Genomic DNA, 14,048 nt, shown 5'->3' with positions numbered 1-14,048 from the left:
ATCACAAAAATTTAGGTTAGAAATGTTAAATTTACGCAGGCACAGAATTTAAGGGAAAATTTTTATAAAATGTTTTATAGATGGCATTTAGATCCTAAGAAATTATCGTGCATGTATCCAGATATGCAAGCAAAATGTTGGAGATGCAATTCTGATTTTAGAAGTCATAGCAGATCATAGCAAATACACACATTAGAGACACGAAATTCCTACCCTAACATCAGTGAAGGAATAGAATGTTTGTAAAGAGACCAAATAATATATAGGTAATATTTGTATACTTCCTGATCCTCAGTTGCAAATGCTTCTTTTTCAACTATTTTAAAGTCATATGCTCCCATTCATTATCTGAATGAAACAATCAATTAACAAGATGAGCTCACCACCTTCCCAATGAGAAAACTATTTAGGTCTTTTTAGTTTGGAAGAAAGGTGATTAAGAGAATAGAATAATAACAGACTTGGAGCTCTTCTAATTCAATCTTTTGCTTGCACAGGAGATCCTATAACTTTTCAAATGAATGGTTGTCCAATCTCTTCTTAAAAACTTCCAGTGTTAGAACACCCACAACCTCTGGAAGCTAATCATCTCACTGATTGTTTTAATTGTCAGGAAAAACTCCTTAGTTCTAGGTTGGTTCTGTCCTTGATTAGTTTCAGTCTATTGCTTCTTGTTCTACCTTCAGGTGCTTTGGAGAATAGGTTGACCCCCCCTTTGTGGCAACCCCTTAAATACCGGAACATTGCTATCGTGTCATTCTGTAGTCTTTCTTTTCACTAGACTAGACATAACCAATTCCTGCAACTGTTCTTCATATATTTTTTAACCTCCAGTTCCCTAATCATCTTTATTGCTCTTCTATGCACTTTTTTTTTGAGTCTCAACATCTTTTTTATATTATGGCAACCAAAACTGGATGCAATATTCCAAGTGTGGTCTTACCAAGGCATTATAACGTGGTATTAACACTTCATGTGATCTTGATTCTATCTCTGTTAATGCAACCTAGGATTGTATTGCTTTTTTGGCAGCTGTAGCATAATGCTGGCTCATATGTACATGATTGTCCACTAGGATTTCAAAATCCCCTTTGCAGTTACTAGCATTGAGCCAGATACCACTTATTCTATACTTGTGCATTCGATTTTTATTGCCAAAAGATAACACCTTACTTTTCTCACCATTGAATTTCATTTTGTTAGATGGGGCCCAATATTCAAGACTATCAAGATCCTTCTTCTAAAGCAGGTGTATCAAACTAAATTTCACTGAGGGCCACATCAGGGTTGTGTTTGATCTCAGAGGGCCAGGGTGTGCATGGCCAGCTCAACACCACTCATGTTCTGGACACCTGTGGTGGCCCAAGTACTCTGCCAGAGAAAACGGACTCCTGAGCTCCCTTTTCAGCTGCAAGATTCCTGCAACCCTCTGCCAGCAAAAATGGAGCTTCATTTTTGGCTGCAACAGCTTCCTGCAACCCTCTGCCAGAAAAAAGGGAACTCAGGAGGACCATGTGAACTCCATTTTTGCCGGCAGAGGCACCACAGGCCGGTCCTTCGCTATTGCCAGGGCAGCCACACGGGCCAGATCTAAGCATCCCATGGGCCGCATCTGGCCCATAAGCCTTGGGTTTGACACCCCCGTTCTAGAGTATTGGCTATTCCTGCCAGCTTGGTGTCGTTCACAAATTTGATGAATTCCCCTTCTATCCCTTTGTTTAAATCACCAATGAAAATATTGAAGAGTACTAAGGGCCTAAGGCAAAGCCTTGGAGTACCCCACTGCATACTTCCTTCCATGTAGATGCAGTTCCATTAAGAACTACATGTTGAGTGTGGTTGGTCAGCCAGTTACGAATCAACAGTGGTAATGCTGTCTAACCTACATTTTTCTATCTTATCAAGGAATAGGTTATGATCTATTTTATCAAATGACTCACTGAAGACCAAGTAAATCATATCCACAGCATTTCACTGGTCCACTAATTTTGTCACTGTCAAAGAATGCAATAAAATTTGTCTGGCATGATCTGTGTTTCACAAACCCATACTGCTTCTGGTTATTTATTATTTATTATTTATTTATTATTTGCATTTCTATACCGTCCTTCTCCGAAGACTCAGGGCGGTTTACAGCCAAGTTAAAACACATATACAAAAGTTAAAACATAATATTTCAATTAAAAATCTGATTCAATTGGCCAAAATATTAAAACAAAGAGTAAAACTATAAAACCAAACTATCAATAAAACCACCCATTAAAATTGCTCCTAGGCCAGCCCTGCTCGGTGAAACAAAAAGTCTTGAGCTCGCGCTTAAAGGTCTGGAGGTCGGGGAGTAGGCGTAGCCCCAAAGGTAATTCATTCCACAGGGTAGGTGCCCCCATCAAGAAGGCTCTTCCCCTGGGGGCCGCCAGCCGACATTGTTTGGCTGACGGCACCCTGAGGAGGCCCTCTCTGTGAGAGCGCACAGGTTGATGGGAGGCTATTGGTGGCAATAGGCAGTCTCGTAAGTAACCTGGTCCCATGCCATGACTTTCTTGGCTTCTAGTGTTCACAGATTCATTACTTATCTTTTCCAGAATCTTCCCAGGTATTGAGGCAGTGGTGGGTTTCAAATTTTTTTACTACCGGTTCTGTGGGGGTGGCTTGATGGGGGTGGCATGGCTTGATGGGAATGGCAGGGGAAGGTTACTGCAAAATTCCCATTTCCTCCCGATCAGCTGGGACTTGAGAGGCAGAGAATACATGAGGGCGAGGCCAATCAGAATTTTTACTACCCGTTCTCCAGAACTGTCCAGAACCTGCTGAAACCCACCTCTGTATTGAGGTCAGGCTAATAAGTCTATAGTTTCCTGGATCCATTTTTTTTCCTTTTTTCAAGATTGGAATTACACCAACCCTTATCCAGTCATCTAGTAGTTCCCCAAGATTCCATAATCTTTTGCAAGATATGGTCCATTGTTTCCGAGATCATGTCTGCCAATTCCTTCAGAATCTTGGGGTTTAATCCATCTGGTCCTGGTGATTTGAAAATCAAGAGTAGATAGGTATTCTTACCATTTTCTTGATTTGACTTGCATTCTTAATCTGCATTTTGCAGAGGGTTTTATTTTATAGGCTGGACTTTATTTTTCCTTTGTAAAGACAAATGCAAAAAATGAGTTAAACAGTTCTGCTTTCTTCCTGCTGCTTGTTACCTTTTCCTTCATAGATCAATTGTTTCCTTGACTTTTCTTTTTTTTACATGTTGAAAGAAGGGTGGGTTTGTTTGTTTTTTTGGTTATTTTTGACTTAACTGCAAGCCTTAGTTCATTTTTAGCCTTAGCTTTCCTGACTTCATATTTGCAGATTTGGACTATTTGCTGATATTCTACCTTAGTCATGTGCTCCTCTTTCTGTTTTTTTAAACTTGTCTTTTTGTCTTTCAATTTATCAGAGTTCTTTGTGCTGACTTCTTTTGATATCTTTTTATTTTTATTTTTCATTGGAATATTACTAGATTAGAGGATCAAAATGGATAGGAAGAATTTTTTCTCATAAAAGACTAGAACTAGATTCATCCAATGACACTGACAGAAGGACATGTAAAACAGGCAGAATTAATGTGCAGGACATTAAGTACACAATGTATTTGTTAATCTTCTGAATTCATTAACTTATATGGTAAGTTACTAGCTTTGATGGCTTTAAAAAGATATTGGATAATTCATGGACAACAAACTTATCAAAGAGCTACTTAATCTTGATGATACAGTGAGCAAATGTGAGAAGTAAAATAATGGCTGTATCCTTGGCTGTACCCTTGACTGTTTCTAATGTTCAAGATAGACACTAGGTTTTTAAGAGGGAAAGAATAAGAGGAAGTGTTGTGTATAAGATAATCAAAAGTAGGATTCAACTTTAAGTTCTGCTCCCTTTCACGCAATTCCTCTGGAAATATTAGATTCAAAATCCGTTTCCAGATATTACAGAACACTATCTCAAGTAATACAAAGTATAATTAACCAGAAATACCCTTCACAAATTTCTAACAACATACTAAACTTATTCTATTTCTAATACTGTATCTTCTTATAAAAGTAGAATTCCCCAATCAATACATTTGGATATTTTTTTAAAAAATAGAGGATCAACCTACCTTCATTTATTTTGGATATATCTACACTAGAATTGTTAAGCTGCAAGGTGGCTTGAAGAGCAGGCAGTAACTGTCGAAGGAGATTGGGATCCTGGAGTAACGGAGGAATTGGTGATTGCGAGACAGGTGAAACAGGGACAGTAGAAGCAGATGATGTTGGTGCAGAAGGCAGATTTAATCCAGAAGCAGATGATGTAGAAGGAGTTGTACAGGTGTGGGATAGAGACTTGTCCAAAGATTCTGAAAATAAAGGGGAAAACGTTGCTTTTTCCCAAAAAAACTGCTGTCACCTACCATGTATCAGTTACAGGAAATTGAATCCCTACTTCTTGGTAAGATGTCATCACGAGATAGATTTTAAGGACATAAAATTGCATTTCCCCGAAATAAGGCGTACAAAATAGTTTGACACATTATCAATTTGTCAATTATTATTCTAAAACTTTACCAAACTTTAATTTCCCAAAGTAGTTGACAAAGAAAATAATGCTATTAAATAAAGTTCCAACATAAAACACCCATTGGATGATAGTAAATTTATATAAACAGAAAGTAGTAACAATCTAATATGAATATAGCATCAAGGAATAGCAACATCTATATAAATCATCGACTGAATCAAAACAGAAGCTCATTTGATCAGATAGTTCCAAATTTTAGAATACATAAAATATGAGCAAATATTTTGCTCTTTTGCCTTTTGAAAATTTATAAATCTCTTGGTTTCACTAAGATGAGTGTCCCAATGGTGAAGATGCTTGCCTCCCACTTAGAAAGTTGAGAGTTCAATCCTAGGAAGAGGCAGATGTTTCTCTCCTAGGGCAGAAAGAAATGTCTTTCTGTCAAGGTCTGAAAGTCAAAACGTATCAGGAAAAATTGGAACAACTGTATATGTATAACCTGAAGGACAGAAAGGAAAGGGGAACATGATTTAAACCTTTAAATATATTAAGGGTTTGAATAAGGCAGTATTTTCAATATTAAATGAAAATCGAAAACACAGGGACACAACCTCAAACTGATAGGAATTAAAGTTAGATAGTTTTACTTCACAGACAAAGTATTAGAAGTTTGGAACCAACTTCCAGTGTAGGTAGTGGGTCAATCATCAGTAGCTATCCTAACATGGATAAGCACATGCCCATCCTCTCCCTTTAAAATAAATTTTAAAAAATGAATAAATTAAAAAAAATTTAAATTGAAGGGGCAAACTTGACCCATTAGGTATTGTCTGCCACCAATTTTCCATGTTTCTAAGGTTCATGAAATACTTCATTTTCTCCAGAACCATATGGACTTATTTCAGTCACACTTTAATGTGCAATATTCTATCAAATCTATCTATCAAATCTAATGAATGGCCAAGGTAAATTTATCATTAGTATCAGTGCTATTAGAGCCGCAGCTCTGATCACCAAATCTTACTACATATTACATTATGTTCCTTTGGCCCAACAGGTAAATTTCAGTAGTTTCAAACTAACCTATTTTACAGAACATGCAGAAGAGTTTAATTTCTTGAGCTTTCCCACTCTGGAGTTCCTACAGACTCAGTGTGGGGTCCCTTATTTATTTTCTTTATATACTTTTCCTTTATGATGATTTTGTATTATAAATTCAATCACCATGCATATACTGACAACTTTCAAATTAATTCACCTGTCCTTACCTATTCTGTTTGGCATGATATAGTGCAGGTATCAGCAACATGCAGCTTTCAAGCCGCATGCAGCTCTTTCGTCCCCCTGCCCCCCCCCCAGTCACTCCTTGCGTGGCCTGAGAAAGTAAGGGCGACAGCGGGATGAAGATTCGCTCCATATTCCAGAGCAGGAGGGAAGCACCCCTGTACTTGCCTCTCATCTCATGGGCGCTTCTTCTGGCTGCTGCGCGCACCTCGGTTGCTCGGGGAGGCATGTGACTTGATCTCCACTCCGAGACATACCCGGACCGGCTGTACCCGATGCACCGTGTTGTAATGGGCTCCAGGAGGAGACACCATCTCCCCCATTGTGAAGCATGCTAAGTTTAAGTGTGCTGCACAAGGCCCAGTGAGAGCAGCGAGCAGGTCATGGAGGCGGCGAGAGCAACATGAGGAGTGACTGGGAAGGGAGGGCGAGGGAGCCAACCAGCTAACATGGATACAGCAGGTGGACAAAAGAGCTTCGTTTATCTGGGAACCTGAAATGACTCTTGATTTAAATCATATGATAAAAAACACTCAAAGAAGAAAGAACATCAGGGAGGGAAAAACCAACCTGTTTGGAAATGGTTCAAGAGAGCACACGCACACACAAGAGAGGGGAGGAGAAAGGTGGGAGAGAGAAATAAGAGAAAGAAAAGGGGAGAAAAAGAGATAGAAATGAGAAAATGATGGAGGGAGAGAATGAGACAGGAAAAAGAGAAACAAATGAGAAAGAGAGGAGAGGGAGAGAGAAATGAGCTGGAGGGAAAAGAGAAAGGAAGAGAGGGAGGGAGGGAGAGGAAAAAGAGAAAAACAAAAGCGAGAGGGAGAGAGAGACCCATTTCACACATAAAACACCCAGAGCCACAATACCCTGGTAGGCGTGACTGGGGCAGGTCATGTGACTGGGTGGGAGTGACAGAGTTGGCCACACTCACCCAGGTTTTGTGGCTCCCAGCATTTTCTTTTCTGTGGGAAATGGATCCAAATGGCTCTTTGAGAGTTTAAGGTTGAAGACCCTGGTATAGGGCATTTCTAATTGATCAGGCACAATTTCAGATTAGGTATGAAATTGTTCCCTTGTTCTTCCCCTGTTTTAAATTGATCAATGGGTAAAGCATAATACAATGCTCTACTCTGATCATCCCTTACTGTAATTCATATTGAGTTCAAGGTTGTCAGTTACAGTCTAAAACTGTTCATTAAAAATTGTTAAAATATGCTATTTCTATTTAAGTAATATATGCAGATTTCATTGTTTTCTCACAATTGAGAAGGCTTAGCTCATCTTACTTGTGTCGTATTTGGGATTGCTAGCTGAATTATAAAGAACCCACTATGCTTTCTGACGTAGTCCAGAATTTATATACGTTATACTATACAGTGCACATTTTGTCAGTATCGCTTTATCACTAGCCCTTCCCCTGTTATAAGATACTATTATAAATTTATGGTGTTAATACAACGTACTTTACTTATGAGCATATCCAATATTTGAAGGACTTGCTGGTGTCTGATGTTTTTCTGTGTGTAACTTGACTATCAAGTCAGTGTTACTTGATATTTGATATTTGAATCACTATATCACAGTTTAATTCTGGTCTTTAGAACAGATATGTAACTTGAAATCAAAGCACTACAAAAAATTTAATAACCACTTAAATGCTAATTTTTCATGGGGGACTATGAACTTGCTTTAAAATAAATTCTCACCTATCACTTTGAATGTGTAGAGCTTACTGTCATTATAGGGCAGCGACCCCCAACCTTTTGGATGCCATGGGCCAGTTCTGTTGAAGGCAGTTTTTCCACAGACACATGGTTTTGCACACTGCCTTGATCCTACGTGTAAGTGGATGGGGCTTCTGCCTCCTGGCAGGCTGTGAACCAGTGCCAGTCTGAGGCTTATGTTATAGGACACGGACCTCTTATTACAGAAGCACCTCGCTGTGCCGAGGAGTTTAGTGGTTATCTATATGATAAAATCGTTCAGCTTCGGGATGGGTTGGATCAAAATTGGGTAGATCCAGGTGAGAGGTCGGAGACTCATCTTGTTGAGACTGTTTGGGATGGATTTGACCCTGTGACTCCCGAGGACATGGACAGGTTGTTGGGGAGGTTGAATGCCACCACGTTTACTGGACCCGTGTCCATCCTGGCTGGTACTGGCCACGCAGGAGGTGACACGAGGCTGGCTGCGGGGGGTTATCAATGCTTCTTTGTTGGAAGGGGTTTTCCCTGCTGCCTTGAAAGAGGCGGTGGTGAGACCCCTCCTCAAGAAGCCTTCCCTGGACCCGGCTGTTTTGGGAAATTATCGTCCGGTCTCCAACCTTCGCTTTGTGGCGAAGATTGTAGAGAGTGTGGTGGCACGTCAATTACACCAATACCTGGATGAAACTGTCTATCTAGACCCGTTCAAGTCTGGCTTTCGGCCCGGATACAGTACAGAGACGGCTTTGGTCGCATTGGTTGATGATCTCTAGAGGGCCAGGGACAGGGGTTATTCCTCTGCCCTGGTCCTATTAGACCTCTCAGCGGCTTTTGATACCATCGACCATGGTATCCTGCTGCACCTGCTGGGGAGTTTGGGAGTGGGAGGCACCATTTATCGGTGGTTCTCCTCCTATCTCTCTGACCGGTCGCAGACGGTGTTGGCAGGGGGGCAGAGATCGACTGCGAGGCGCCTCACGTGTGGGGTGCCGCAAGGGTCGATTCTCTCGCCTCTCCTGTTCAACATCTATATGAAGCCGCTGGGTGAGATCATCAATGGTTTTGGGGTGAGGTACCAACTGTACGCTGACGATACGCAGCTGTACTTTTCCACCCCAGGCCACCCCAACGAAACTGTCGAAGTACTGTCCCAGTGTCTGGAAGCCATACGGGTCTGGATGGGGAGAAACAGGCTCAAGCTCAATCCCTCCAAGACAGAGTGGCTGTGGATGTCAGCACCCTGGTACAGTCAGCTGCAGCCGCGGCTGACTGTTGGGGGCGAATCATTGGCCCCGGTGGAAAGGGTGCGCAACTTGGGGGTTCTCCTGGATGGGCGGTTGTCTTTTGAAGATCACTTGATGACCGTCTCCAGGAGAGCTTTTTATCAGGTTCGTCTGATTCGCCAGTTGCGCCCCTTCCTTGACCGGGATGCCCTATGCACGGTCACTCATTCTCTTGTTACCTCTCACCTGGATTACTGCAATGCTCTCTACATGGGGCTCCCCTTGAAGAGCACCCGGAGGCTCCAGTTGGTTCAGAATGCAGCTGCGTGGGTGACAGAGGGAGCCGCTCGTGGCTCCCATGTAACACCACTCCTGCGCAGGCTGCACTGGCTACCTGTGGTCTTTCGGGTGCACTTCAAGGTTTTGGTTACTACCTTTAAAGCGCTCCATGGCTTAGGGCCAGGGTATTTACGGGACCGCCTACTGCTACCGAATGCCTCCAACCGACCTGTGCGCTCGCACAGAGAGGGACTCCTCAGGGTGCCATCCGCCAAGCAATGTTGGCTGGTGGCCCCCAGAGGAAGGGCCTTCTCTGTGGGGGCTCCCACCCTCTGGAATGAACTTCCCCCAGGACTTCGTCAACTGCCTGACCTTCGGACCTTTCGCTGCGAGTTGAAAACTTACCTGTTTATTTGCGCAGGACTGGCATAGAAATTTTAATAGCTTTTAATATTTGATATAAATTTTATGGGGTTTTTATGGTTTTAAATGGTTTTAATTTATCTAATAAGTTTTTTAACTATTGTTTTATTGTGTGTATAATTGTTGTTTTACTTTGGCTGTGAACCGCCCTGAGTCCTTCGGGAGAAGGGCGGTATAAAAATCCAATAAATCTAAATCTAATTATGTAAGACTATAACTGGCTGTAACATACTGTTCTATCAACTGATTTAAGCAATGTTTGAACTACAGTTAGTTATAAGCACAGAATAAATTACTACCATCACAGGCTGTTCACACTTCATCACATACAATTATGTGTGGGCTGTGTAGTAAGTAACTACGTAGAAGAGTGCTCACCAATGGTTCCTTGTCAAAATAAAAATGGGAGATCCAAGAGGGCTTCACAAACTCAATTACTGGGCCCTGTACTCTTTTACATGTTACTAATGGCTAAGTCAAATAAACACTTAACAAATATGTTGACAACATAAAATTGAGTGCAGGAGGACTGAAAAAATTGAGTACAATAAAACCATAAAAATATAACTGAAAATTATCTCAATAAATTAGTGAAACAACAAAACTAAAATCTAACAAAAATAAATGAAATATTATGCACTTAGGAAACAGAAAACTAATACACGGGTGGAGGCCCTCTGGCTTAAGGATAAATTGATTACTAATAATATGTTTCCTTAAACAGAAAATGCAATTTTAAGTTGCATCAATAGAAATATAGTTCACAAATCTCAAAAGCTAATACAAGGCATTCCTTGTTTTATGACAATTGAGTCCAAAATTTCTGTTGCTAAGTGAGACATTTGTTAACTGAATTTTGCCCCATTTTACAACCTTTCTTGCCACAGTTGCTGTGAATCACTGCAATTATTAAATTATTATAACAGTTATTGAGTGAATCCGGCTTCCACATTGACTTTGCTTGTTAGAAGGTCGCAAAAGGGAATCTTATGACTCCAGAACACTGCAACAGTCATAAATTTGAGTCAAGTTACCAAATTGTGATCATGTGACTGTACCAGTTATAAGTGTGAAAAATGGCCATAAATCACTTTTTTCAGTGCTGTTATATCTTCAAATAGTTATTAACAAACTGTTTTAAGTCAAGGAATTCCTGTAATTATGTATTGTTTTGCATTGGTCTGAGCATCTTAAGTACTATATCTAATTTTGGGCACATAACTGCCCACCTAGTACTGAGCTTCAAAGAATAATAGTTATCAGTAAGTAGTTGACTAGTACACATCTTTAACTACAAAACACTTGACATTATAAACTACAGTATAGACAAAAACATGACATATGAATGAACATCCCTCTGCATTTAGCTACCTCATTTCCACTACGAAACCAACTCATTTATCAATGAAGACTTTGTTAACTAGTTTCCTGCTACAAAGATAAAAAAAAGATTAATGGCTTCTGAACAAGGCAAGAAATAAAGCCAATCATTAACAATTGCTTAGTATCTTGATATATTCAAGAGTCAGTAAATCTAAACTCCTTGTTCTCAGATTTTATCTACTGGAAAACAACCTGCTATTTGTATGCTAATGCATAAGTATTATCACTATTAGAAAATTAAGCACATTTACAGACTTTCCATAAACTAGAATCATTTAACACATTTAAAAACAAGTTTTCAAAATAAAACAACGAAGATGATACATAAGACAAATTTCTTAATTATGAACATAAAAGATATAAAGTAAAAGCAAAATACTTTTGGCTTTGAAGATAGGAATGTACTGTTTTCTACAAAGTCAGACTATTAAATCTATTTAGCTCTGGATTAAACAGAAAATAAAGCTGGGGAGAACAAATTTGTTGATCTTTCTGCCTCCCCCGCACCCCATATTAAGTCCTAAAACTAAATTCTCCATCTCTGCCCTCCAATCTTGATCCATTTTAACCACTTCATTTGCTAAATTTACTGCACATCTTACCATGATGAGTGACTGCCAGGCTGAAGAGTAGAGGAAATGAAGGAAGCAAGCAAAGAAATTCTTTCTCTGATCAGCTAGAACACATTTCCTTTAAACTGCCAGCAGGAACAGAAGGTGGGTCTCAAGACTCAACTGCTGTGCTAGGCTATTTGCTAGATGTGTTGTGTTCTAGCTAGCTGAACTTTATTTTTTTTTTAATTACTTTTCAGCAGAGACTGACTCCTTGGAAAGCTTTTCGTTGCTGAATGACTCCCTTTAGGACCCAGTGGGACTCCTCTAAAGGGAGTCAGACAAATAGCAAAAAGCTTCCAAGGACCTAGCTTTCCAAGGACTCAGTCTCTGTCTCAGTTGGCATTTATTGGCATTGGTACTGCTCTAGCTGACCAGTTTCCTTGCTTCCTTTCGTCTACTCTTCAGCCTGATAGTCACTCATCGAGGTAAGTAACTTACAGATTTTGTCACCCACTTTCCAGGGTGATTAAAAGAGATCAAGATTGGAGGGTAAAAATGAAAAATTTACTTTCTGTATCTAATTGGGGGAGAGGGAGGAGGAAAGAAAAATCAACAAGTATGTTTTTCCCAGCTTTTTTCTGTTTTCTTTATTAAGAAGTGTGGGTTTCTTGGGGAAGGAAGGGGTTAAACCAAGAAAATATTTTGGGAAGATCCTCCTGAAGCTTTACTCGCAAGCAGCTGGCTTCCCGAAAGCTAGCAAGAACCAGACATTTCTCTTTGGAGGCAGTCTCGGAAGAGATCGAGGCAGAGGCCCAGCCTACAAGCATGGCTTCATCATCGACCAAGCATAGATGCTTGTTTAGAAGCCTTTCTGGCATTTGAATATAGGACTAGGCCCTAAGCTAGCAGGGTTCTTCCTCCCTGCTGGGCTGCTTTTAGCTTTGCAAAGCTTTTTGCTGCTTATCTGTCTCCTTTACAGTCCCAGCTGGATATTGGGCCTCAGAGAGCTCCCATCCACCCACCCATGATGAACCCCATGCTTTTCTTAACAACCTACATGCTTGTTTAACAGGGCGATTTTGAAGAATAAAGAGTGGGAGTTGTTAAGTGAGGCTATCTTACTTAATGGCCATCCACACTTGTGACCAAAATGAGGAGGTTCCAGAATATACAGAGAGCATATTCTATTATTGAGCTATTGCACTTTTCCACAAAAGTTCAAAATTACAGTTCAGAATTAGGGATTAATGTCCAGAAATGTTGAAATCAAAGAGAATGAAAAAAAGACAAAAACTGGGAACTGTAATATGTGCAATACCACCCTAAACTTATTTCATTATTTTAATAACATTAAAACTGTAATAACTTGACCAGTAAATTAATGGAGAAAATAAAATTCATAATAGCAAAATATCATTATCTACAGCCAGAGATCCACTCACATGGATTTTTCCTAGCCACCCTACCACAAAACTGTTATATTTAAAAATGTGTCTTGAAAATGAAGACGGACTTTGAAACTTATCACACGATCAGTATATCATATCATATCACATCACATGCACATGAGCAGACTGAAGAAATGAGGAATGCCAAGAAGACTTTTTCTCATACAGAATACTTCTATATTGAAATTCCTAGAAATTAATGAATTCAACAATAGGACATATAAGATTTCCTACTTTGTACTAAAATGCATACATGGAAATACAGAGTTTGTAGTTAATAGAAAACTTTAGATTTCCTATTAAGATAGAGCAGATTATTATTTTAAAGATACGTTTCAGTCTTAATATTCAACAAAAAATATATTAACACATACCTGTCAAGCTTTTTCTTTCTGTTTTTTGTGAAGGGATGGAAGAAGTGGGTGTAGGCAGTTTTGATAAAGAAGATGCCCCATTTGCATCAAATGATTTCTTTGGCTGATGATCTGACTGTAGAGAAAATGGACTAGGAGGAACAGAACTTGGAGTAGTAGAAGGGTGAACCACTGTTTTGATGGGATGCTGTACTGGGGTAGAACTACTGTGAGTGTCTGTCCTTGGCAGTCTGTAGTCTCTATCATTGTGTCTACTTGTCTGAGACAAAATATTCTGTGGAAGCATGTTTGCGGCATCACTGGAATGCTTCTCTTCCACTTTATCATTCACAAAGTTGAAAAGAGAAATAGAAAACATCAAGTTAGTGCTTTATTAACATACTGCATTTACTATTTTTTTTCTATTTCAGCATCAACAGATATTAGTATACATTTTTTTAAAAAGTACTTAAACATTACTTAAACCAAACTGAAGTTCCATAACATCCCCATTACCAAAAAATAGTAAAAAAAGTTTGAACGTTTCAGCAGAAGAGTAGATTATCTATGAATATTCCTGAGAGCTTGAAATTCAATAGGTGGACTTTTTAAAATCTACAGGTAGTCAACGTACACTCACAATTGGGACTAGAATTTCTGTCACTAAGTCATTGCAGTTATAAAGGTTATACAACCAGTTGTTAGGTGACTGCATCAATTGATGATGGCTGTTCCTCTTCTCCCTGTTGTGGTCAGTAACTGAGAACTACAGGTTCTTAAGTGAATTCCCACTCCAATCCAAGCCATTCTGGGCTTAGTCTTTCCCAGTCTCAAGCCTTAGTAAGGCAAGGGA

The 14,048-nt window shown here is 39.7% G+C and overlaps 1 protein-coding gene across 3 annotated transcripts in view; it reads right to left on the bottom strand.

Annotated features, from left to right (window-relative positions):
• Positions 1 to 14,048, bottom strand: part of WAC (WW domain containing adaptor with coiled-coil) — a 77,913-nt gene that overhangs the window by 27,165 nt on the left and 36,700 nt on the right. For all 3 annotated transcript variants that reach the window (XM_058180255.1, XM_058180252.1, XM_058180254.1), the window contains exons 7-8: positions 13,217 to 13,534; positions 4,142 to 4,381 (exon numbers count right to left, since the gene is read on the bottom strand). In XM_058180255.1, the coding sequence (XP_058036238.1) occupies positions 4,142 to 4,381; positions 13,217 to 13,534 (558 nt within the window). The remainder of the gene's footprint in view (positions 1 to 4,141; positions 4,382 to 13,216; positions 13,535 to 14,048) is intronic.

Source organism: Ahaetulla prasina, chromosome 4 (assembly GCF_028640845.1).
Source record: "Ahaetulla prasina isolate Xishuangbanna chromosome 4, ASM2864084v1, whole genome shotgun sequence".
Classification (NCBI taxonomy): domain Eukaryota; kingdom Metazoa; phylum Chordata; class Lepidosauria; order Squamata; family Colubridae; genus Ahaetulla; species Ahaetulla prasina.
This window is presented reverse-complemented; position numbering and strand designations above follow the sequence as displayed.